The following is a 23,414-nucleotide window of genomic DNA, read 5'->3' on the forward strand; positions in this document are numbered from 1 at the left end:
GAATTGTTAGATACTACTGCACTGTTGGAGCTAGGAACACAAGCATTTCAATACACCTGCAATAACATTTGCTAAATATGTGGATGTGACCAATAAAATTTGATTTGAAGGCACTGTATGTGTTGGGTGACTTGTTTAGGGGTGTGACTGTGGAGGGGGGTGACCTCCAGTGACTGTCCAGGGTAAGTCTGGACAGTCACTAGAGGATGGATTTGAGCTGCTTGGGGAGATGGATTCAGGCTTGTGCCGTCCGACGGGATACATCTGAAGCACCACTCGTCAATCCCCCTCTCTCCCTCGTTCATTTGGGAGTATGATTTATACTTTTTGAAGTGAAGGGTCTTGAATCCCTCTATAAAGGAATTAAGAGGCTTCCCCTGAGACGGCATTCAAATGAGAGCATGGTAGGGATATGAGGGCTTTTTAATAGATAGAAATTAGTATTCACAATGCCTCAAACTGGAATCTGAAGGAACCTTTCAGGTGGAGAAGAAAGAGCCAGTTAAGAAAATAAATCTAAGAAGTTTAGCCTTTTCATTGCATTCGTGTTTTTGCCCATCAAGAAATGGTGGAGGGCTTTCTGAACTAGCCCAGGAGAGAGAGCGAGAGAACTTGAAACAGAATAAAAAATGCTCTGTAAATAGGCACTGTGGAACTGGAAACAATGCAAGGAAGAGTCTCAGACTGAGGGCTGTTCAGCTCCTCAACAATCCCCATGCCATGCAGATCCAGCAGTACAGGGGCTGACTTGGAGCTAGAGGCTTTGAGAAAAACTCGTTAGATAAACTTCTGCAATTATTTATATATTTTTTTGCGTTTTCAGAAACACTGGAAACCAAAGATTCTACAAGAATATATTCTATGTTCGAGAAAGACAACCTTGGAAAAATACATCAGTTATTATTCAGCGGAGTCTTATATCCCAGTGAGGAGTTGTCTGTTGTATAGACCAGGGGTCAAGCTTGCGCCATATACAGTACCTGACTGTGCTAGCTAGTCTCACAGGAGGCTGTGATGGGGATGTGGCTAATATCACACAAGTCTTTCTACAGCCTTACCCATGTCCTCATCCTAACATGACCTTCTATGACACCACTCCTCTCATTCACTCTAAAGACCATGAAAGCCCACGCCAATATCACCAAAGCACAACTTTAACATGTTAGCCCAGCTGCTTGATGTGATGTCATCTGTATGCCCACCCGAGTCTGGAGGTCACGATGTCACACTTTGAGCTCCTGTCTCTGAGGAGTTGGTCAATGTTCTCACCCTCGCACATACTGAACATGTCTCTGAGGTACAAACTTTGATGTAGCATGCATTGGTTAAATCACGACTTGTGTTTAGCGACTGGTTCATTTAAGAGTTAACCATGTCTGTCAATATATTGAGCTTCAGAATGGAATGGGCTGAATGGCTCCAATAGGCCCAGGAGAGGTGGAGTTTAACCATGCCAACAATAATGAGTGCTGTGTGCATCCCCTACCTGGTTTTGCAGATGGAAGAGGAGCATCTCCGATGGGAGCTGTCTGGCACCATGTCAATGGGATAAACAGGTAACGGACACAGAGGGTTGAACTGGAACACATTTACAAGATGTTAGGAGTTCACCCAGACGCATCACAAATAGGGCTAGAGAGCTGAAATGTCTTATTCAATAATTCAACACAAATATACCTGGCTCCGGTCTCTTTTTCCAATGGAAGGCAGCCATTGATAGGGGTCCTGAGAGAAATGCTTCATTCTCTCCATAGACACTGACATACTGTTGTCCTGCAACACATAGAATGTGGTATTTTAGAACATATCACATAACATGTAAAATACATGCATTAAAAGCCTGGCATCCATTAATGTTTGTCAAGGAATGTGTTTCTAGTGTGCCACTCTGCCCTCACCTTGCTGGGAAGCCTCCTCCGGCCTTTCCTGATGCAGCGGGCAGCCACGCCAGGCAACCGGTTCAGACGGGCATGGTAACCTGCAACACGAAACCACACTGTTACTCAATCAGAACTGGAGAGTGACATTTCTGTTGTTTTCTGTTATTTCACAATGTAAATGGGCTCCCGAGTGGCGTAGCGGTCTAAGGCACTGCATCTCAGTGCAAGAGGCATCACTACAGTCCCATAGGGTGGCGCACAATTGGCCCTGCGTCGTCCGGGTTTGGCCGGGGTAGGCCGTCATTGTAAATAAGAATTTGTTCTTAACTGACTTGCCTAGATAAAGGTTAAATATGTATTTTTATGTATAGTATTTTGATTAGCTCATCACCTCTCTGAGTGGGCCGTGCAGGCTGTAGGAAGGTGGGTGGAGCTGAGTCTGGTACTTCGAGGACAGGAGGAGAATCTGGGTCCCAGCTGGGCAGCAGGCTGGGAATGCCCATCCCCCCCGCTCCACACTCCCCCTCAAAGAACCAGTCACTCTGCTCATCATCACCTACAGCACAGGCAGGAAATTCAACACTGTTAGTCGCAATGTATACATTGGGCAATTCCATAACCGCTCAATATGATTCTGCATGACATTTAAACAATGATACAAAAGTATTTTCACGGATGGGCTGCACCAATTTATAATTTAGTGCTGTACAATTAACCATGGAATGAAGTACTGACTGCATGAGGGCATCTTTCCTACTTGGCCTGCATCAATCCTCTCTCTATTTGTTGACAGCCTCTCCACCACCACACAGCAGACCACCCTGGTCCCCAGACACTGCTCTCTCCACAGACCTGTCAGTCAGCGGGGCGCATGCCTCTCACAGTCAAGGTGTAGTGACAACTGTTAAATCAGGGGCCGCCTCGCCCCACCACGGCTAATGAGATTAGCAGAGGCTTCAGCGCTCATTAACACGACATGACAACGCCTTATTAGAGCCGCCTGGGTGCCCGGCAACCAGCCTATTGTATCAGAACCTCTTTCTGTCTAGTCTTAGCATTCTGTTACACTTACAAAGAGCACAGGCATAGCTCCATCCTTTGAACATTCAGGTAATGCTAGAATTAAAAGGCTTATTACATGCTTTTTGTTTTCATTTTGCACCATTATTATCTTTGCCATCTTATTTAATTTGCAGATACATATGAAAATGACACAAACCACATTTTCATCCACAGTTTGTATGCGAGGAAAGTCATACCGTATAAAACAAAATCACGATAGCTGTGATGGAAACAGGAAGTTTTGGTGTAATTTTATAAATGCTGACAGAATTTGTTCCTTCGACATGGTGGGATATTTTTGTGTCTAAAATCTATTATGCGGGAAATGGCGGTGGAAACACATGTGCGCAAATACTCTGAACAAAAATATGAACGCAACATGCAACAATTTCAAAGATTTTACTGAGTTATATATCTCCTTCACATAGAGTTGATCAGGCTGTTAATTGTGGCCTGTGGAATGTTTTCCCACTCCTCTTCAATGGCTGTGCGAAGTTGCTGGATATTGGCGGGAACTGGAACAAGCTGTCGTACATGTCAATCCAGAGTATCCCAAAAATGCTCAATGGGTGACATGTCTGGTGAGTATGCAGGCCATGGAAGAACTGGGACATGTTCAGCTTCCAGGAATAGTGTACAGATTCTTGCTGAAACATGAGGTGATGGCGGCAGATGAATGGCACGACAATGGGCCTCAGGATCTTGTCGCGGTATCTCTTTGCATCCAAATTGACATAGATAAAACACAATTGTGTTCGTTGGCCGTAGCTTATGCCTGCCCATACAATAACCCCACCACCACTACGGGCACTCTGTTCACAATGTTGACATCAGCTAAATGCTCACCCACATGACACATCTGCCCGGTACAGTTGAAACTGAGATTCATCCGCGGAGAGCACACTTCTCCACCGTGCCAGTGGCCATCGAAGGTGAGTATTTGCCCACTGGTCGGTTACGACACCAAACTGCAAACAGGTCAAGTCCCCGGTAAGGAGGACGAACACGCAGATGAGCTTCCCTGGGACGGTTTCTGACAGTTTGTGCAGAAATTCTTCAGTTGTGCAAACCCACAGTTTCATCAGCTGTCCGGGTGGCTGGTCTCAGACAATCCTGCAGGTGAAGAAGCCAGATATGGAGATCCTGGACTGGCGTGGTTACACTTAGTCTGCAGTTGTGAGGATGGTTGGACGTACTGCCAAAAATATTTAAAACGACGTAGGCTTACGGTAGATAAATGAATATTCAATTCTTTGGCAACAGCTCTGGTGGACATTCTTGCAGTCAGCATGCCAATTGCATGCTCCCTCAAAACATGAGACATCTATGGCATTGTGTTGTGACACATTTTAGAGTGGCCTTTATTGTCCCCAGCAGAAGGTGCACCTGTGTAATGATAATGCAGTTTAATCAGCTTTTTGATATGCCACACCTGTCAAGTGGATGGATTATCTTGGCAAAGGAGACATGCTCACTAACAAGGATGTAAACAAATTTGTGCACAAAATTGGAGAGAAATAAGCTTTTTGTGCATATGTAACATTTCTGGGATTTTTTATTTCAGCTCATGAAACCAACACTTTTACATGTTTCGTTTATATATGAATCAACATATCGAACTAAACTTGGAGTCACACAATGATATGGTGTGTGGTTCTCCCACTACGATTCGGAAAAGAATACAGTTTATTAAGCTACAGATTAAATAACTTATGATGGACTTCACAGGGGGATCTTGATGCTCCTTTCCAATAAATATTGACGGTCTTATTCTGGTGACATGAGGATCGATGCTTGACTGCCATTTGACAAATAAAAAAATATTCTAGCTCTTATCCATAATAATCTCATCATGTAGACTAGCCTACATCCACCGCATCTGCGAGCTGTTGGCTAGAGAGACCAGAGTAGGCACATTTGCTATTTAAGGCAACAGTTTGTGATAAAACTATCGGTAGAGTTTAAAATGCGATGGAAACATATTGAACTTTACATTTTATTCAGTACATGAAAAGTAGATTTTGTGAGCACTACGTCACTACACACTCATTTTTATCTGCAATAAGTCAATTTATTGAAAACACACTGCTGAGAGAATGCACACATTTTCTTTATGCAAATTCTACAATATCTGCATGAAAATCTGTTGCCAACTGGATGGAAACCTAGCTAGTGAGAAATAAATATTATGCTGAACATTAATACCTTGTCTTCCCTCGTCGTTAGTGAAGAGGCCAGGATCACTGCTGCATATGCTGCTAGTTTCACTGCAAACAGAGGAAGAATAATATAATTGTCAGTATGCATTTCATGTTGAAACTTAGCCGTCTTTTTGTAGTGATAATACTGATGTGTAACAAGAAAAATAAATATGTTGCGATGGATCATTTGAAAATTGGTGCATTTTAGGGTCAAAGAAGGTTGTGCATTTGAAAATAGAACAATGTGAAGCAAAAACGTGCAAGCTCACTCCAAAAATGTTAACATGCAACATTCAATAACAAAATAATGAATCAGTCCCGAGCTAGAGGTCAACATAAATATAAAATGACACAAAAAGAGGAGGGGCGCTCTCCCCACTGGTTCCCATCCCCAACACAAAGGCATGGGGAAGGACTCTGGTCGAAGCCACTGAGTGACATGCACAATCTAATTGAATATCCTCCGCTGTCAGCTCCAATCTAATCTGTGCTGCGTTCTGGAGGATGACAGGAGTGCGGCAGATTCCCCTGCCTTCTCAGTCTGTGAGCAGGACCCGCGGACGTGCCTCCACACAACAACTGGCCAGCATCTGCTCTGAAGGCTGGTCCAGCCCAGGCTGCTCCATGGCTGGCCCTCTCCATGCCCCCAGGCGTCCCCGTGTCACCCCTCCACCCCCCTCTGCCCCGGCCCATACCCCACCCTGGGCCTCTCTGCCTCTGTCACACCTCTGCCACTTTGGGCTTGGAGCTCAATAGACCCGCCAAGGTCACACAGGAGTCAGGACTATTTGTTTAAAACAAAAAAATATTAAAACAAAATATTGGCTTAATGAAGTGGACATTAATGGAGTAAATTTTAGAACTGTGTTCTGTGAATTTTAAGAATGAATATGTCTGTACATATTTCGTTTTTTGTTGTGTATCACTTTTTTTGATTATTACATTCAAACTGCCATGGATGGTCACTGATTTTGTCTTAAATTCTCTCACAGCATGCCAAGTAGCAACTGTAACACAATCATCCATGCTCAGTCCTTTGAGGCCATTTGTCCATTGGGTCAGAGGAAGTCTGAGGGTCTTGTTTGCGTTGCATTTTGCTTTGTGGTGATCAGCGTTGACCTTGTTGACGAGGGAGAGAGACTGGCGGGGTCAGATACACGCTGATATGGTTCTTTGCCATATTGCACAGGAGTGGCGGTGACGGCAGGCTCAGACGAGGCTGCTGCCAGATGGTCCAGCACCATCTCACTTCACACACCCAAGAAGCAGATGTGAGAGGGACCAGGCCTCTCCAGGGAATGTGGAAGACGTCTGGCCTAGCCAAGAACTCCAGGATCATCCCTCCCTCCCCACCCCCAGACCCTGGTTCCCCAGGCCTCTACTCAGCTGTCCTCCACCTCTGGACACACGGCTGAGCATCTGGAGCAGGGCTCTCTGTTCCACAGCAGTAGAGGGCATATCTCCTCACCATGCATCCTCCTGGCTATAGGCAGCAGCCCCTATAATAAACACTAATAGCCCTTTCAGGACGATTGTTACTCATCCTATAGCCCTTTCAGTTATCTGTCTCTGTCTCGCTATTATATACAGTGCATTCAGAAAATATTCAAACCCCTTCCCTTTTTCCACATTTTGTTAAGTTACAGCCTTATTCTAAAATGTTTTTTTTTATTCCCCTCATCAATCATAATGTCAAAGCGAAAACAGGCAAATTTATTAAAAATAAAAAACAGAAATACCTTATTTACATAAATATTCAGATCCTTTGCTATGAGACTCAAAATTGAGCACAGAATTGTTTCCATTGATCATCCATCAGATGTTTTTACAACCATGGACAGTGCATGTCAGAGCAAAAACCAAACCATGAGATCGAAGGAATTGTCCATAGAGCTCCGTGACAGGATTGTGTCGAGGCACAGATCTGGGGAAGGGGGGGTACCAAAAAATGTCTGCAGCATTGAAGGTCCCCAAGAATACAGTGGCCTCCATCATTCTTAAATGGAAGAAATTTGGAACCACCAAGTGTCTTCCTAGGGCTGGTCACCCGACCAAACTGAGCAATCGGGGGAGAGGGACCATGATCAGGAAGGTGAACAAGAACCCGATGGTAACTCTGACACAGCTCCAGAGTTCCTCTGTGGAGATTGGAGAACCTTCCAGAAGGACAACCATCTCTGCAGCCCTCCACCAATCAGGCCTTTATGGTAGAGTGGCCAGATGGAAGGTACTCCTCAGTAAAAGGCACATGACAGCCCACTTGGAGTTTAGCAAAAGGCACCTAAATACTCTCAAACCATGAGAAACAACATTCTCTGGTCTGAAACCAAATCAAATTTTATTAGTCACATGCACCGAATACAACAGGTGTAGTAGACCTTACAGTTAATGCTTACTTACGAGCCCCTAACCAACAGTGCAGTTTCCAAAAAATATGGATAAGAATAAGAGATACAAGTAATTAAAGAGCAGCAGTAAAAAAAAAATATATATATATATACAGTGGGGTGCCGGTACAGAGTCGATGTGCGGGGGCACCGGTTAGTTGAGGTAGTATGTACATGTAGGAGTTGCGGTTGGAGGCCGAGCAGTTACCATACCATGCAGTCATGCAACCAGTCAGGATGCTCTCGATGGTGCAGCTGTAGAACCTTTTGAGGATCTGAGGACCCATGCCAAATCTTTTCAGTCTCCTGAGGGGGAATAGGTTTTGTCGTGCCCGCTTCACGAATGTCTTGGTGTGCTTGGCCCATGTTAGTTTGTTGGTGATGTTTGTTGTCCTGGCACCACACAAGCGTCACGTCCTTTGGCACTATCCTTACGATGAATCATGGTGGTAGCAGCATCATGCTGTGGGGATGTTTTTCAGCGGCAGGGACTGGGAGACTAGTCAGGATCGAGGGAAAGATGCACGGAGCAAAGTACAGAGAGATACTTGATGAAAACCTGCTCCAGAGCGCTCAGGACCTCAGACTGGGGCAAAGGTTTACCTTCCAACAGGACAATGACCCTAAGCACACAGCCAAGACAACGCAGGAGTGGCTTCGGGACAAGTCTCTGAATATCCTTGAGTTGACTAGCCAGACCCCTGACTTGACCCCGATCAAACATCTCTGGAGAGACCTGAATATAGATGTGCAGCGACACTCCCCATCCAACCTGACAGAGCTTGAGAGGAACTGCAGAGAAGAATAGAAGAAACCCCAAATACAGGTGTGCCAAGCTTGTAGAGTCATACCCAAGAAGACTCGAGGCAGTAATTGCTGCCAAAGTGCTTCAACAAAGTACTGAGTAAAGGGTCTGAATACTTATGTAAATGTGATATTTCAGTTTTTATATTTTAAATAAATTTGCAAAAATGTCAACTTTTTTCTTTGCGGGGGAAAAAACGATTGAATCCATTTTAGAATAAGGCTGTAACATAACAAAATGTGGAAAAAGTCAAGGGGTCTGAATACTTTCCAAATGGTCTTAAGGAGAATATTTTGAGTACAGGTTACACATGCACAATAATTATCTTTCTCTATAATAGAGGAACATTTAGAAATATGCACCCTTATCAAAAATAAGTTATGGCTCACAGATGGCAGCGGTACAACAGTTTCTTCCATTTCTGAGTTAAAAAATGTGTTTGCTTCCTATAGGGGGATTTAGAGAAAAGTTTGAAAAAGATCACAGGTATAAACAATTAATTAGAGCCACACATTAACTATTTATCCGTATTAAAGGTGTAATGTGATGTCGCTGGGAGCAGCCCTGAGCCAATGTGAAACCGTTTCCATTAAGTACTGCCTAATTAATTCCATGAATAATTGAGGCTGCCATTTTTCTTGGGACCAGTAGAAACACCTCTCTCTTTCATCTCCTCCCATGACCTTTGTCAGGAAAAGTTGACAGACCTTTTAGTCAAACTTAGCCTGTTTCAAATGCACTTGCAAGAACAAGGATCATTCCTGTGTTAGTATCAATTACAGGTAAAGCTCATCAAAACACTTGCCTGATGACTCAAACTTGTTTTCTTCCACTGCTCAGTCTGAGATTGCCATCATTGAAGTCGTTTGTGGTGACGTCAAAATAAAGGGTGTTGTACAAAACAAAGTCATCAGTGATCATCTCTAACCAATCAGAGTATCAAAGCCAATTTCTAAATGCAGCTTTACCCACGTGTGTTCTGACTGGCCCAACCCATCAGTTTATGGGACTAATCAGAATGGTTAGAATGTGTTTGCGTTCTAGAAATCGTTGGATAGGTACTCAAATCTAGACTCATTGCGGAGAAGAAACTAACGTCTGTGGGTGTGGTGTAGCATTTGGCCAGATCAAGGAGTTTGGGTAGCCAATCAATCAAAACACACGCCTCCCATTTCTTCCCAGAGAAATACTATCACGTACTTTGCATCAGGCTCCATATCACTAAATAAGCCTTCACACTGACGTTCCCTTCAACCATGGTGGCACTCAATTAAGACAAGGACAGTTACGTGTTCTAAGACACGACAACTGCATTCCAGTGTGGAATAAAAGCTCCCTTCTGACAAACCTCTGTCATTTCTGGTTGAACTAATCATTTCCCCACACGGCCCCATTGTCTGCAGACAAGCCAGTGAGGTGAAGCAAAAACACAGTATCCAGATTAGGACTAATCATTAGGATATAATCCCTGGCTCCTGGGAGAGGCAGACCAGTTTGCGCAGAGATTACGGGTCGGCCGCCATTTATTGAGCCTGGGCTAATTCAGCAGAGGGGGGACGGAGACAGAGGGGGGCAAAGCACAGATAACAATGGCTCTGTTGGCTCTTCAAACAAGCCGCCCCAATCCAAATCCATGCCCTCTTCCATGGGCGTCTTGAATATAAGGTTATCCCACCCTCCCTGAGCTCCTGTAATTGGATTAGTCACAGAGATTTATGAAAATGAACTTCAGCAAATGGAATACAGCTCTAAACCAAAACTCTTCGTAGAGTTTTCAAAAAATCCAAATTAGAAAGTGAATGTGTGGAGTGTGACAAATGCACACACAATGGTTTGTGCTTTCCGGTGGAAAGGTTGTCCATGTTGAACACACCACCAACAGTACCAACACCACAGCTGTAGACAGAGGCCATGTCCCTGTTTGCCTCCACCCACAGGTGAGGCCTGCTCTCTGGGCCAGACTGGGCACCAGGTGGCCATCCTGCCAGCAGGCCAACGCTGCTCTAATCAAGGATGTGGAGCCCAGCTGGAGTTGCCAACATCTGCTCCCAATGCACTTGGGCGGCTAAAGGCAGGCTCTGGTCTGTGCATATACTGCATGAGCTGTGACCTTAAGGCAAAGGACGTTTAAGAGATCAAATACAGAATATGAAGAGGTTAATGGAACGAACAGAGAGAGACTACTGAAACCTAAAAGGGTTCAAATACATTTTAAGAAGTAACTGAAGTCTAAAATATCAGATGGATGGAGCATAGCTTTTCCTGGTGTCTAAATATGGCTGTTGTACCACTGTCAACCCCCCATCACTTGCTACCATTTTCCCATTTCCTTGGACTCCAGCAGGACTTAACCCAGAGATTGTTTAGTCCTCAGTACAGAGCGGCAGTCTACTGAGCAGCAATCAGCAGCCTTCTGTTGTGTAAGTGAGAAATGATTGACAGCGTGCCACGGTGTTCCCATTTATTTCTTCTCCCGAGCTGTTTTCTGTCAGAACGGCTATTGATTTTTCCATAAAGTAAGAAAACAAGTACCGTTGAGGGGCCAGGGAGGTCAGGACAAATTAAACCAGAAGATGTAAAGCCCTCTGTCTCCCTATTATTGGTTACCACAGACTTCTTCTCCATGTTTTTTGTATTGGGCCAACAGATAATGAGATCATCAAGGGGAATAACCAGTGGAGGCAGGTGTCAAGCAGTGGGAGGGACATTGGGGAGAAGAGACCAAACAGCTTTACACACAGGCAGCACTATGCACTTTTTGGGGACGTCTATGGAACTAGCCTATTCCTCCATGGTCCAACTTTCTATTTTCTTACTAGTGTAGTATACAGACACTGATGATTTCCACTCCGTTGAGGATAGCAGAGGTTAGGTTAGATTATTCACTGTGAATTTTTATGTCAAACTGGCTCAGCCCTAAAGTGTCCAGGCAGGACTGAATAAGCCTATTTAGTAAACCCATTATTGTAATTAATATGACAGCATGGTAATTGATTGGTTCCAATGTCACTTATAGGCAGTCACAGTAGTATATCTAATTTAGATTTTTTTTTTTTTTTATGCACACATTGCAATGCACTCAGTTGAACTCAGGACAGACATAGCTTCAAATATTAAGAATAAGATAGACATTTATTTTGAAACGAATCAATACCTCACCAAGCGACTTATTTACTTGTGACAATTTCTCCCAGCAAAGTAATGAGATGAGTGATGCCTTGCGGCCACAGTATCAGAGATCCCTCCCCACTTATCACCTCAGAGAGAGAGCAGATGAGCAGGAGAAGGGAATATCATTCATTTTTTATGTCAATTCAATACTTGAAGGTGCAGAAGCATCAATGTGATGCACTTTTTGTTTTAGATGGGGCCACATTGAATATTGACAACTAGATGAAGACAGGCAGTATAGATCATTTTAAATGCCGCTGTGTTTAATTGCCTCTGTCAGATAGTAGTTATGCCCATGACGTTTATATTACGGGCCAAACTGCCTCAGTAACTTCACCACCCAAAGGGTAAATGGAACGTGATATTTAGGGGTGATTTGTAGTTTGACTAGGTCTGTGTCAACAAAGGCCAGCAATAACATATTTTACAATTGTAAGCTATATTGTAAATATTGCAAATGTTGCAAATATTATGTAATATTTAGGAAATGCCAAATGAAAACACTTAACGTAAAAAAAATAATATCCGAAAATATTATATCCTTTCAGATGTTATATTATTGTCCTGCCCAACTTGATATTTTCTCACACAAAAATTAAATTGATGTTTAGAACATTACCCTTCAGACATATTCTCATCAGAAGCCTCTCGTTGCTCCTTGGCCTCCAGGACCAATGGGATCTTATCCTTCCAGCACTCCTCTGCCCTGAGGCCCACTCCATCAGCCTCCCTGTCCACTCCCACCCAGCCTCCAGCGCCCTTCTTCAGCCTGGACAGACGCTGCTTTTTGGATGACCTGTGGTTTCCCCCCCGCTCGCCATCCACCCCTGACACCGTCAACTTCTGCTGCAGGCTGACCGTCACATCAGAGGTCATGCGTTTGACCTTCCGCCTCCTCCTGAGTGGCCGTCCCGGGGTGTTCTCTGTGAAGGAGTCTGACTCAGGCCAGGAGTGCTGCTTGGTCTTGATGGCGTAGCTGTTGCTGGAGCAGGAGGGCCAGCGCTTGGCCATTACCATGTCGTCTGAGTCACTGTAGTTGGCGGCGGAGGGGGCCGGGGCAGCATTCTCCCGGCAGTCCTTGGCTGCTTCGTCCAGGCTGGACTCGGAGGCCTCACTGAGGCAACGGCTGTGCTCCAAGGGGTGGAGGGAGGAGTCACAGCGGCGTTTACGTCCCCGGCGCCGTCGGATCTGCCTGCGCTGTTGCAGAGGACTCAGAACCATCTCCTCCCAGAGCTCCTCTAGCTTGGTCTGCTCTGAGGTCTGCTCCAGGGCTGACACCAGGTCGTGCACCAGCTCATCCATCATGCTGCTGGGGGACAGGGGGAGAGGAATACTGGTAATCTGGAGCAGTACAGCTCCAGTATACTGTAGATGTGATTGGCACATGAATAGAATGAGTATGGTATAAATTGACACTAGCTTATGGTGCGTCTAGGATAAGAGGACAGTGTATGCTGCTGCTGGTGTCAACTACAACACTCCTACTGTTAAAGCATAATGTACATGACTGTGAAGATGTTTGTTCAACTAATTGAACAATGATTTGGACCCATTTTCAATTAACAACAATTGTGTTAGTCTTAATACAGCCTTCACAAACCCTTCATAGGGCCAAGGTAGATGCTTTACAATTTATTTATATAAAACAAACTTGCAGGTCTGGCATCTGGCACTTTGCCACAAGTATCTCAAAAACATTTGCTTAGGTTTTCTATAAAATGCTTACTGATCGTTTAAAGTGGAACCTATGATTTTTTTCAGTTTAAAAAAAGTAATAACTATAATTTTCTCTTCTAGTGCAGTTTGTTTTCTGTCAGGCAACCTACAGCGTTCCTCGATCCACTACCCAGGCATAGTAACAGCAGTGACTGCATAGCCTACAGAATGAATCTACTCACAACTAATTAATTATTACAGCACTGCTACTACTGAAACACTTTTGAATAGAACATGAAGACAGAGTAAAAGAGATCATTTGACCATTAGGCTATAATCAGGACTGAATATGACCAATTGGACAGGGGAAGAAAACTATTATGTAATATCAATTGTGTATAGACTTCACCACTTCGGCAGACTCGAAAGATCATAATCGTTCTTCAATGTTGATTTGATTCTATTATTCTGAAGATGGCCACGATAATTAGTTAATATCCTGGGGAGCGAATAAATGTGCTGAGAAAAGAACAAACCAAAACATTACTGTTATGAAACCTTACTACAGTATCACTTAAAACAGTATTGTGACACAATTGTTGTTACTCCATTTAAAATGAGAAAGATGTCTGAAATAACACGCTCCGTTTCTTAAAGAAATGATATCATTATGTTATGATGCTGTTGTTTCCACTCACCATTCTGCAGTTCCTGCTTGTTTTGTTTTCACAGCTGTAAACACGAGACGTACTTCCGCCCCGCTGCCAAACGAATGAAGTAATTTCCGCCCCGCTGTCTTTTTTCGGTCTGTGCTCTCTAAATCAAGGCGGAGTTGAGTATTGACAACTGCGGTGCTGAAATTCATACTTTAAAAAAACACTTTTATCGGAAACAGCCACCAATGTTTTCCTCATTTGTGAGGAAAACATGAGGAAAACATCGGTGGCTGTATTCCTTAAAAGTATAAACTTAAGCAAATCGCGGGAGGACCGCAGTTGTACAGGGCAGTTATGCATTTTTTAAATTTAAATTTTACAAGTATCGACTCATGTTGCTAGCAAATCGCGCGACTAGTTATCAATACTAAACTCTGCCTCGATATAACGGAGTTGAGTGTACCACGGCTAGCGCTATCTGGGATCCTTGGGACGTCTCTATCCCATTGAAGTTAACATTTTAAACGATAAGGTCCCAAGGATCCCACAACCCAGATAGGATCTTTATCCCACCCATAAAAAAAATCTACCTTAGTTGAGCTCTCTGCACTATGCTTAAAGGGACAGTGCAGTTAAAAACGTGATCTTTCACATTAAGAGGTCTAAATAACACTGAAATTGTGAAAATGGTGATAATGCCCTTTTTGTGTCGGAGCTGTTTGAAAAAAATGCCTGGAATTTCAGCCTGTTCAGATGGGATGGAACTTTTAGCCACATCATGGTGTCACAAAGTGATCTGATTATATATTAGACCAATGACTGTTCATCTGGGTAAGGGGGTGGGCTCTTGACCATCCTATCAGCCATTCAGAAGATATGTAAATATCATCAAATGTGCTTCCTAACACCCATACAATCAGACTGAGCATTTCAAGGGCCAATGGAGGCTCAGGGAAATAAATGATAACAAATATATTTTGGAGTTAGTTTCATTAAATACACACACACACATAGATTTATTAGACATACCGTGATGACTTAAAACATTTATTACAAAGACTGCATGTAAATGTAATGCATGGGGGCTTGAAGCACATAGGCTACCAGAGTCTAGTTATAGACATCATACAACAAGGGAATAGAATGAATATCTTTATTTTGTATTTTTTAAAGGAAACTTCCCAGAGGGCAATATAACAGTACATCATGTCAGGTAAACTGTTTTCTTGACCAGGCAGGCAATAGATGGGCCTATAATACAGCTAGTATGAAAAAAGTATTCCTAGTGGTTTGCAGAATAGTTCCCTCAAAGTGACATTGTTCCTTGTGTGTTGAGAAAGACCAATTCTAAATGTATTAGATACGTGCATACTTTTTAAAACAATAGAAATAAGTGTTTTTAGACAATGTCTGACAAGTGCCAATAATGGAAGTTTTCTTCAAAGCGAACGTGTGGCTGAATGAAAAGTCATTTACCACTCCTTTCAACTCTCAAATGAAGCCAGGCTAAGTAAAATAAAACATTTAATTCTCTGAGAAAATTAGCACAAAAGCCATTTAATCTCTCTCATCTTACTCTTAATAACTGCACATTTCCCGTTGGGCCCATGGGAAAGGGCCTCTCTGTGCCGCTGCCACCTTATCGGTCCTCTCCATATGTCAGCATGCTGAGCGGCTCCCTCAGTACCCAGCCCCCGGCCTCCTCTCACCGGGCCTGTGGGAGAGCTGGGCTCCAGGGCCCGCCATTGTTCTGGCCTGGGAGGCAGTCTGGGGAGAGGCCTGAAAGCCAGAGAGGGGGAATAAAAAAAACTCAGCCACTGCTTCATTAAATGCCAGCCTTTCACAAGCAAACATATCAGAAACAGCCCCCTTTCAGAGGCGGTAATTAGCAATTTGGAAACCTTGCCCCCTCAGGATATACAGTTTCAATTTAGTCGGCAGGACAGCTTTAGATTCTAAGGCACTTAATATTCATTGTTTCTCCCATCTTCCCAATTTCTCAACGTACATTGTCTAGCCTTTCACTGGTGATAAAGTTTTTTTTATCTGTCATGTAAGTCTTCTTTTCAATGAGCCTTCTGCAAGAGAAGTAAATTTTTCTAGATAATTTTCAAAGGGATTTGTCAAGAATGTGTGGGATATGATAGCAAAGTGCTTTTCAAGAAGCGCCAAGCCGGAAATCCTGTAGAGTTGTGCATGCTTGATTAAGTTGAGAAGTAAATAGTCTGTAAGAAAACTTGGGGCAACTCTGCCACAGAGGAGACTCTCCCCTCCACAGGAAAGGGCATATGGGTCTTTGAATGTCAGGCCAACAAAAGCCTGAACAGACATGCAAGAAACTTGCATCACATGTTAAATATGACTGTGATGACCAATGGAGATTGTAAAAAAGGCCATCTTCAGACAGCTATTCTAGCACGGCCTAGGCATCCTTATGCTGTAGCACTTGCTGTTGCATCTGGCATGCACAACTCTACAGGATGTCCGGCTTGGCGCTTCCCGAAAAGCACTTGCTATCATATCCCACACATTCTTGACAAATCCCTTTGAAAAGAATTTATAAAACAGTATAGCTGAAATTATTACCATTACTTTTTTGACCATTGTTTGGTGGTGCTATAATTCTTATTTTGCTGCCTGGATGAGAGGGAAACTGTTTGCAAAGTGTTTAATAACCCAGGACACACGCTTTACCTCAGGGGGCAAGAATAACACTTATCAGGGCCTCTCCGGATCCTTTGTTTCTTAATGCAACCCATTCCATTCATTTGCATTCTGCTTTGTCTAATAAAAATAATTGATTTTTGCCTCTTTCACATAAATGAAAAAGGAATGTGATTAAGAATTTTGTCACCCCCCCAAAAAAAATCTAAATTCCAAGATCCTCATCAAAAATGGAAAAATACATAACTCATTAAAGCCAAAAAGAAATAGCTTAAATTGTAAAAAGAGGGACAGGGAATGAAATAATTAATGGAGTCCGAGTGAGCTATCTTTCCCAGGCAGAGCGTCACTAGGGAAGCAAACTCCCAGCCAGCAGAAATGAGCTACCTATCTGTGAAAAGAGTGACTGCTCCATCCTATTTGATTTGGCTTCCCTATCATCTCTTAAGAAGATGTCAGCCTTGCTTCGTCTATTGCTCTGAGCCTTTATCAACCCATAGACGCTCCGCTGCAAAAAGGGGAGCCTCATTTCAATGCCTTTCAAGGAGCAACACTAAAGAATAAGTGTTATGTGATAAAAAGAGGGTTGTTAAATAGATCTGTCTATTTGTATGGTAATAATGATCGCTTAAGGACCTGGGGCTCCGTGACTTGTAGAACAAGGAAACAAATCTGTATTCAGGTGTTGGGTTAACATGGCTCTCAAAACGACCTTGTGAAACTTTTACACAGTAACAAATGAGTTGCATGCTACGTTTTTTCATTATTTTCTCTGCAGCTTTGTATTGGAGCATCCTGTGGCCGCTCAACACAACTCACTGATTTGATATAAAATGGGGCCCTTGATACCAATGTTTCCCACAATCATATCATTGTTTGTTTTGGTCACATTCAGGGCTTGAAGGCCCCTGATTTCATTGACAAGGTCAGAACCATTTTCATCAAAGAAATACATCCTGATGTTTCCCATTCCTTCAAAATAAAGGAAACATTGTTGACCGTTATTGTTGATCCAGTCACTGCTAGCTACAACAACCACTGTAAGACAAGAAACACCAACATAAACAACATGACAAAAGCCAATAAATATCTCTCATTAGGATTCAAAGGATTCTGTTTTTCTGCCCCCAGATGGCCACATTATTAACAACACAGACCTCAGGAGCATTGTTTTTGTTGTCAAGGAAATTAAACAGTGGTGAGTGGGTTTGTTGTGTCTCTGTACCTGGAGACCTTATTGTAGCACATTGTTCCAGTTGTGTTGTTTCCTACAGTTAGTGATGTCAGCTTGTCCCAATGAAGGCAGGGTTGACATGTCAATTTGGCAGAGGGGCGGGCCAGGGTTCACCGCAGTCATTTGATCCTTTATCTCACATTTTGATATCTCAGTCTTGTGTCAGTACAAACAACAACAGTCTGCCAGAGAGATGCTGATGAACATGATTGATTCTTCAGGCAGACCAGGGGATGAGTAGGGCCCCTCCACAGACACAACAATGACATGAGCATTTGATGGAAAAGCTCCCCTCTATCCTCAGAGTAGCTGGAGTGAGTCAGGGTGTACTCTTTGTTGCCAACCCCCAATAGAAATTACATAATAAATAGAAATACACAATAAAGTTCAAGTCCATTTATTCAAATATCAATACACCTTGTGACATTCTTCACTGAAAAGCAATGGGTTCTCTATATATTCGGTGTGGCCCTTACATGTCTCCAAAGAGTGAATTGGTAATGGAAGGGCTGGGGGTAAAATAACTAATTTCTCCATTAGCAGCCCCTGGTTGACCTGTGAGTATTCACAGCAGGCAGTCATGTTGGCCAACTCAGCTCTGCACCCCATGCCTGGCTCCATTATGGCCTTCCCCAGCCTGGTCACCCGCTTCCATTTATCTGGTGGGATAACTATAGAAATCTGTCAGGAGGCAGGGGGAGGTTTTTTCGCTCTGCTCCAGCCGAGCTGGCAGATTGAGAGCCTCCCGTAATGCACAAGTCTGTTTTTATTATTCTTGCTGGGGGAACACTATTTCATCAAGCGCATGATTCCACAGAAGAGAGGAGATAGCCCCAGCCGGCTATATTTCTTCCAATCAAACATTCCAAGGGGAAAAAATGAGTGGGTGCCATCAAATCACAGAATAATGCTGCCAGATTTTATGTAAAAAAGAAGGACTGATGGACAAATACAGGAAGGCAAGACAAGTTAAATGATGTGTGTTCAGGAGCTGAGATTGGAAAACTGACAGAGAAAAGCAGCCTCTTTGCTGGAATATAAATTGTTGTGCGCTGTAAAAAGGCTTTTATCTGGAGTGAATATGGGACGTAATACAAAGGTCAGGGTTAAGTCATTTTCTACGGCAAGTTAAGCGAATAATGAAGGCGAGCCCGCCTGGAGAAGGAGCAGTGCTACTGCCAGTTTGTCTTCATTTATTATGCCAAATCTCATGATTTTGGCGTTGCCACGGTGGGTGCTCTGGCGCGCACCAGTGGACGACATATCGCTTAATTTACACAAGGTAATGAAAGCAGGGAATGGGAGGACAAAACAATTTACCTGCTGACACAGGAAGAAGTGATTTGCGAACATGGGGGTGAACGGAAGAGCAGGCAGAGGGCCAAGGCAGAGGGGTGGAAGAGAAAGGGAGAGAGGGAGGGGGCGAGGAGGAAAGAGAGAGGCGTAGAGGGATGAAAGAGAGAAGGGGGACAAAGAAAAAACAATAGAACAGGGTTGGGAGGATAAAGGAGATAGTTGGGTGTTAATAGTTGGAAAAAGAGAAAGATGGAAGAGGGTGTTGGTGGGGTGCTGGGCTCTTTTGATCACACAACTATTCTGATCAGTTCTGATCACAGGCATGATGATGGCTCTGGTAACTCCAGTTTAAACACACACACACACACACACACACACACACACACACACACAACACACACACACACACACACACACACACACACACACACACACACACACACACACACACACACACACACACACACACACACACAAGCTGTAATTGACTTCAAACCTGATAGAGAGTCTGTTCTGAAAAGGCCTTTGATTTACTCCTTCCCAATTTTAATCATTTAAACTACGCCACTCCAGTGGAGGGGGTGGGGAGGGTAACAATAATCATCACACTGGCAATACAACAGGTATTTACGTTTTTGTAAGACTGCTATCTCAAACTACTCTGTTTGACAACCACATTACGGTAGTTTAACACAATCACGTTATGTAAAGTTTGCCGCACACATTTTGAATCTTGTGTGAATGTTGGCACAGTATTACAGATTGACATGTGTTCCCTATAAAATGAGCTGTTCACTTACAGAGGAGCTGAAACCTTCAGACTTGCGCTGATGTTTCGTAACATTCTCCTACAGAGTTTACAGACTAAGCGTTCTAGAATTGCCAGATGGATGGCGACAAAGATCGAAATTGAATGAATTGCGACCATTCAGCTGATGTTCGTTCACTTGAGCAGACAAGAGTCTGACTTGTGACAATGCTTGAGGAGAAGCCCTGTAATTTTCCAATCACTACCTTTCAGGCCAGGCCACTCTTTAGGGCCGTAAGATCAGATGAGATCCAGCATCTTCTTTTATAAGAAGCCACAGTCTATTTGCCTGCACACTGTAACAATCAGACAGAGAATCAGGTTTTTTCAGTCTCTCTGGAGAGGGACCATAGGGAGGGGAGGAGAAGAGGAGAAGGAGGGGTGAGAGTTAGAGAGGCGTCTGATTCTCGTCCCACTGGCCGCCCACAGTGGGTGGTTGTGGTGATGATAAACGGAGTGGCGGCACAGCACTGGGGCTCTGCTGGCACGGCGCGCTGCAGGACCAGACACTGAGAGGAAGTGTCACTCTCCACAGGCCTGCTGGGTCAACCTGGAGTCTGCTGTGTCCTGCTGTTTGAGTCTTCACAACAAATCAAACACCATAACACCGCCTCCCTGAACACAGCTGGGGGCCCTCCGCTGTCTGGAAGAATGTGCTAACAAACTCTGGTGCTCATCCAGAATGAATTGAGCAGCACAGCACTGCTCACTGAATATCTGAATGAAACATAACCATTCAAATGCTTACAGCTGGGAGCCCTGTTCTCCCTGGGAGGGTAACTGATCTTTGGGCCCTGGGCCTGAGGGTGCTCCTCCCACAGGCTCCCCTCTCCTCCACCCTCCGTAGGCTCTCTTCTTTCCTCCTCCTCCCCTGCCCCCCTCCGTAGGCTCTCCTCTCTTCCACCCTACCCTGGCCCCCTCCACAGGCTCTCCTCCACCCTCCCCTGCCCCTGGCTCCCCCCGTAGGCTCTCCTCTCCTCTCCTCCACCCTCCCCTGTCCCTGGCCCTGTCGTAGGCTCTTCTCTCCTTCACCTTCCCCAGCCCCTGGCCCCCTCCGTAGGCTCTCCTCCACCCTCCCCTCCCCTGGCCCCCTCTGTAGGCTCTCCTCCCCCTCCCCTCCCCTGGCCCCCTCTGTAGGCTCTCCTCCACCCTCGCCTCTCCTGGCCCCTCCGTAACTCTCCTCCACCCTCCCCTGCCCTGGCCCCCTCCGTAGGCTCTCCTCTCCTCCACCCTCCCCTGCCCTGGCCCCCTCCGTAGGCTCTCCTCTCCTCCACCTTCCCCTGGCCACGGCTCTCCTCCACTGGCTTATTTCCTCTCACAATGAGAGGTGACAGTGAACAGCGGAACTCGTCAGTGTGAATAACACACAGTCACGCTCTGCGAGACCCTATCTGGCAGCGTGCACACACACATGTGAGTGTCACAGGGGGCTGGGGGGCCTGGTGCAGAGCAGCACAGCGGCAGGCAGGCTGTCAGCCCCACTCCGACCCCTCCATTACAGCTTAACCAGGGACAAATTGAGCGATTTGACGTGTTACTGTATATCGTTTGACTCACTTTGTTGTCTTACAATGCTGTAGTGCAATTATAGACTCGTGTTAAAAATGAAATAACTTCTACTGGATGGAAGGGGGTCATCAATACAAAAGTGCAGTGTCTCAGCTCTATACCAAGGGCATGCCAGTCATCTTTGGTTTAAACTTTACAGAAATAGCTAAGCTCACATTACTATAAATTCCCATAGTTGCATGCTCTCAGTCTCTTCAGTCTTCCTCTGTCCTTCTGTGACAGACAGCCAGGAGCTGCTATAAGACGACCACTGGTCTGGCTTAATTTAACCACTTTCCCTGTCCACTGCCACATCAGTATACAGTATTACATAACTGCTAATGGGCTAATAGCAAGAGCGAGAGAGAAAGAGTGAGAAAGAAAGAAAGATAGTTAGGTAAATGGAGCTCAGGTTCATCCAAACATTTAATAATTTATCCAATCTGGAGCGTTCACCTCTTACTGGGCTAATTATATAATTTAACTGGCCTGGATGAGTGGCCAATGCTGCCACTCTCTCTTACACTGTCACCACATAATTATGACTTATGCCAGCACAACCTAGCAACCTGGATGAAGTCAGCTTGCAATACATTTTAATGATCACTTAGACGATACGGACATTCACGTGGCTTCCACCACATTAACAGGAAAATATGGATGCCATCAAAGTCAGACCAGAGACAGGAGGAGAGATGAGAGGAGATGTGGGGAGTAGGAGACAAACAGGGGAATGTGACAGAAGCCCTGTTTATACCTGCCGTTAACATGAGTCCTTTGTCCTGATGTTGTCCCGATCTTGAACTGATCTTGTCTGTTTCACAATCAGAGCACATTTCATCTTTTAATCGTCCACACTTGTCTAAAAAGGTGAGCACAATCACAATGTGGACAAGATTAGGATAAAGGCTGCATGTCAGAACCAGGTATAAACAGGGCTATAGGGACAGCTAGGCCAGCTGATACGGGGCAGATACATTTTCTTGCGTCTGTGGGATAGGTTTCTGTCTGTGGTCACTGCTCGGCCTGGTTGGGGAGTGACAGGGCTGGTGTGGCGTCAGTTCAGGGCTGTCAGAGAGGTAGACACTGGTTCAGGAACCAGAGCTGCTGTTGCTGTGGTGTGGTGCGACCTGTCCCATCCAGCAGCAATGGAAAAACAGCAGCTGACACTCTACTCCTGAGGCGCTGCTGGTGACCTCATTTAGAACATGGGCTTTTGGAGGAGGGGTGGAGAGGAGGTGGGGTACTGTATATGGTGGACAGGGAACGCTGGCTTTGGCTTTTACATTCCAAACCTCAAAGCACTCGCACAAAGTTTCAAATAACTTTCAAAGGTTGAAATAAAGAGAAATGTAATAATGAACAATGGTGATATAAAAATAGATTGGACATAATGAAAAGGGCTGCATGTCTTTTTAATAGCTGTAAAATGGCTAATTACCCTACTATGATTGATCATTGAGAGGCACATTGGGACATTTGAGACCCCTGAGTTTTTCTACTGAAATAATTCAACATTTCTCATGTAATTAAGAGATGTTATATGACTTTACTGACCTTAAATGACTGTGAAATAAGTCATGTAAAAACACAGATACAACAGAAAGGAATAGGCCTCTCAGATAGAAAGGGACTTGACAGTGGTAGATGGCCTTTCTAGAGAGAGAGAGAGAGAGAGAGAGAGAGAGAGAGGGAGAGAGAGAGAGAGAGAGAGAGAGAGAGAGAGAGAGAGAGATGAGCTCTGTGCTGTAGCTGTTTTTGTGGCTATCCTATTTCATGACCGCGCCTCGCCGTGGAGCGATTGAATGACAGAGATGACCTGTTTGGAAAGCACCAGTCTGACCACGCGCCACTTGATTTATGCATGTTTTTGTTTTCTTTCCTGGCTTTGTGGACTCTGTTGTTTTTCTGCTGTAACTTGACTAACTAAACCTGAGGAGGGTGATTCTTACCTGAGGGACTCAGGCCAGGGATCAGTCGGTTCCTGATTGAGAGTTAGCTCAGAGTCTTGTTGGCTTGTAGCTTTTCTGGACCAGGGGTTCACCA

At 44.4% G+C, this 23,414-nt stretch overlaps 1 protein-coding gene across 2 annotated transcripts in view; it reads right to left on the reverse strand.

Annotated features, from left to right (window-relative positions):
• LOC111963267 (G patch domain-containing protein 2-like) overlaps nucleotides 1–12,922 on the reverse strand; it is a 28,252-nt gene extending 15,330 nt beyond the window's left edge. Inside the window, exons 1-6 of one of the 2 annotated variants that reach the window (XM_023986595.2) lie at nucleotides 12,126–12,917; nucleotides 5,148–5,209; nucleotides 2,272–2,436; nucleotides 1,899–1,978; nucleotides 1,678–1,773; nucleotides 1,487–1,578 (exon numbers count right to left, since the gene is read on the reverse strand). In XM_023986595.2, coding sequence (XP_023842363.1) covers nucleotides 1,487–1,578; nucleotides 1,678–1,773; nucleotides 1,899–1,978; nucleotides 2,272–2,436; nucleotides 5,148–5,209; nucleotides 12,126–12,892 — 1,262 coding nt within the window. In that variant the 5' untranslated portion in view covers nucleotides 12,893–12,917. Of the gene's footprint in view, nucleotides 1–1,486; nucleotides 1,579–1,677; nucleotides 1,774–1,898; nucleotides 1,979–2,271; nucleotides 2,437–5,147; nucleotides 5,210–12,125 lie in introns of both variants that reach the window. The other variant, XM_023986597.2, reaches the window with a different exon arrangement.
• Between the last annotated feature and the right edge of the window lie 10,492 nt (nucleotides 12,923–23,414).

Source organism: Salvelinus sp. IW2-2015, linkage group LG4q.2, assembly GCF_002910315.2.
Source record: "Salvelinus sp. IW2-2015 linkage group LG4q.2, ASM291031v2, whole genome shotgun sequence".
Taxonomy (NCBI): domain Eukaryota; kingdom Metazoa; phylum Chordata; class Actinopteri; order Salmoniformes; family Salmonidae; genus Salvelinus; species Salvelinus sp. IW2-2015.